This window comes from Nicotiana attenuata, unplaced genomic scaffold (assembly GCF_001879085.1).
Source record: "Nicotiana attenuata strain UT unplaced genomic scaffold, NIATTr2, whole genome shotgun sequence".
Lineage (NCBI taxonomy): Eukaryota > Viridiplantae > Streptophyta > Magnoliopsida > Solanales > Solanaceae > Nicotiana > Nicotiana attenuata.
The window spans coordinates 26,420-29,652 of NW_017676089.1; the positions used below are offsets into that span (position 1 = coordinate 26,420).

General features: G+C 41.4%; 1 protein-coding gene across 1 annotated transcript; it reads right to left on the bottom strand.

The window, feature by feature from the left end:
* Nucleotides 1–581: 581 nt before the first annotated feature.
* On the bottom strand, nucleotides 582–2,712 carry LOC109220740 (ADP-ribosylation factor-like protein 6-interacting protein 4). The gene is made up of 2 exons (XM_019385204.1): nucleotides 2,638–2,712; nucleotides 582–908 (listed from the first exon to the last, which is right to left on the bottom strand). The coding sequence occupies exons 1-2, from the start codon at nucleotides 2,710–2,712 to the stop codon at nucleotides 582–584; spliced, it is 402 nt and encodes a 133-aa protein (XP_019240749.1).
* Nucleotides 2,713–3,233: the final 521 nt, after the last annotated feature.

Below are 3,233 nucleotides of genomic sequence, written 5' to 3' on the forward strand. Positions count from 1 at the left end.
AGGTCCCGAAGCTCGGCCTCGCACTCCTCCCGAATTCGAAGGAAAGCCTCGTGATGCAACACTGAACCCTACAAACAAGGAAGAAAATGTTAGAATTACCTATGACTCCAAGTTTAAAAGTGATAATGGGATGACCCTCGAAGTTACCCGATTCAGAGCATGTTAGGCCTCATTAAACAGGCAAGCGACTCCTACCGCATTCATCACAGCTTGGTCCTCCTCGGTCACCAAGAATCTAAGATAGCTAGTAATCTCGATGGGGGAAGGGGGGGGGAAGACCCGGGCATCCTCCGGTATAGAAAGCACTATATTCCACCTACAGTCGGGGTTAATACTTAGGGTCGGGAATCGGTCTACCAGTTTTTGGCTCGATGAAGACCCAGTAGTGCCCGAAAATAGTGCCTTCTTTGGCACCGGTAAATCACCAAGCCCGGTGACATCTCCCATAGCGGCAAACTCTACCCCATCAAAGAAGCTGTGGATATCAACCGCCTTCTGATGACCCTCGTAAGAGCGACCTTCCAACATATTAGCCTCACGGATCATGGAGTCCGAAAATTAAGGGGATTCAAAAATATCAATCACTCCGAGATCGTCCCTCGGGACACTTCAGCTACCCGGGAAGCCTCGCACCCGGTTTCTCCCTCGAACGTCTCAGCTTGAGACTGAATGGTCTCAACTCCTTTTGGTTTAGGAACTTCGACTGAGGCTCCCTCATCAGCCTCCTCACGGGCTACTAGATTTGATTTCTCTTGTTCTTCATCTTTGGACTCGTCCCTTAGCCGATGCACTGAGTCCAAAGATAGAGCAATGATGCTCCCCTTGGGTTTACGGGCTTGCCTTTTCTTTGGCTTTTTCTTTTCCGAGTTCGAGGAACTCGGAGCCCCTTTTCTCTTCTTCCCTTTGGCCTGCTTCGGAGCAGGTGGTTGGGAAAGGATTTATTCTCACTATGGGGGCCTCATTTCTGTTACATCTAAGTTTCAATGATGACAATTATGCAAAGCTAAATCCTATCTATGTTGATTGCAGGAATTAAGGCACCATCAAGAGCATCAACAAATAGGATATAAGAACGAATATTTGATGATGCTAAAATAAAGGAAGTCCAGAATTGAGGATGTTAAATCAAAGGAAGTCAAGCCATCAAAAAGGAAACAAAATCAGTCCCGCCATCTCAGTCTCAATCAAAGGACATAGAGGCTATCTAACAAAGGAAATATATCAAGTGCAGCTCGAGAATATCGGGCCACTCCTAAAGGACTATATTTTTGAAGATTGACCAACCAAATCGAAGCCTCAAATCACTCCATGAAATGAGTACATGAAAGAGGAAGGACATATACGAATCCAGCCCATCTATAGTGCAGGATTCGGAGGCACCCCTTAGGTCAAATCTCTTAGAAGAATCAGTGCCTCAATAAAGATCAGTCTGCAAAAGGATTTTGTGCCTTAATCAAGATCAATCTGCAATGGCTCTCAAACTCTCCTTTAAGAAGACTTCCAATCTCAGGAAGAAGATTTACGCAACTACAAACACTGTCTTCTAAGTCTCTCTAGTTCTTAGCACAAACACTGTATTCTTGAGTTTAGAAGTGTCACAAAAGATAGGAAGAGTTATAATACAAAAGAGAGTTGTGTCAATATCCAGAAATGACTATTAATCATCGTTTGTGGTGAATGAACTAAAACTATCACTGTTGTAATTCCTTATCAAGATCTAAGAGAACCCTTCTGACCCAAAAGAACTGGACATAAGTACCACACCGGTACTCAATCGGTATAAAAAACCTATTGTGTCTTGTTTAGATTTGCATTCGTTTGATTTATATCTGCTTTACCTATTTGCCGCGTTAAACCTAGTCGACTAAACTTACAATTAGTCAACCAATTTTTAATAGACCACAATTCACCTCCCTCTTGTAATTTGAATTGGTATCAGAGCAAGGCTCACAAACTTTGCTTAACAGCTAGTGAGGAAAAGATCATGGGATCGAACACAGTCGTTGGTGCATTATTTCAAAAAGGAACCTGTCAAGTATGACCGCCATATTTCAATGGACAACACTTTTCTCATTGGAAAGTGCGTATGGAAACATACACCATGTCATATGACATCAAAGAAAGATGAGAATGGTCAAGTCATAGTATCAACTGATCCACTCGATTTGGATGATTACATTGATGAGCAAGTTGTTGTCATAACTGTGAATGCTATAGCAAAAAATCAAATGTACAATGTTATCAGTGGTGAAGAGTATGAAAAGATCTGAAGCTGTGAAATTGCTAAGGAAATGTGGGATAAATTGGAGGTCACATATGAAAAAGAAACAAGGATAAATCTTTTGGTTCGTGAGTATAAGCTATTTCAAATGAAGGATGGAGAATCAGCAGAGGAAATGTTCTCCAGGTTCAGCAAAATTCTTGGAGATCTAAAATTCTTTGGTAGAACAATAAAGAGCGGAGAACAAGTCAGAAATATTTCACAAGTCTACCCACAATTTGGCAGCCCAAGGTCATTGCTCTGGAGTGTCAAAATGTTGACAAAATTTCCTATGATGAACTTAGAGGTGATCTAATAGCCTTTGAGAAAACTCACTTTGACAGGCAAATTTAACAAGAAAAGAAAAACATAGTTGCCTTCAAAGCAACTCTGGCTGAACCAAAAGATGAAGAAGAAGAGGAAGGAAGAGAACAGGATGAAAACATAGCCATGCTCTCCCAAGTTGTAACAAGCACGATGAGGAAAAAAAGAAATAGCAAAAGAGGTAAACCAAACTTAAAGGGAAGGACAAACAATGAAAATGATGGAGGATGCTACGAATGTGGAAAACACGGACACATTCAAGCTGATTGTCCCAAACTAAAGAAGAAGCTCAGCAGGAACCTTCAAAAGAAGAAGTCCTTTGGAGCCCGGAGTAATGAAGAAGAATCTGACCATGAAGTAATTGCAAATATGTTTTTCATGGACATAAAAGATGATAGCAATGAAGAATCAGGAGAGCTTGGATTCATGGAAGATGAAGGAGCAGATGAGGAAGAAGACTCAGGTGGACTTGGCCTTATGGCAGACGAGGGAACCTGTGAGGTACGTCTCGCTACTTGTCCCAACTGTTATGAACTTCAAGAATTTGTTGATATTGCTCTTGCAGATATTGAAAGAGTTCTAAATGAACTCAGAAAGATCCAAAGAGAAAAGAAAGATTGGGCCTTGAAGCTGGAAGTTTGTGAAATTG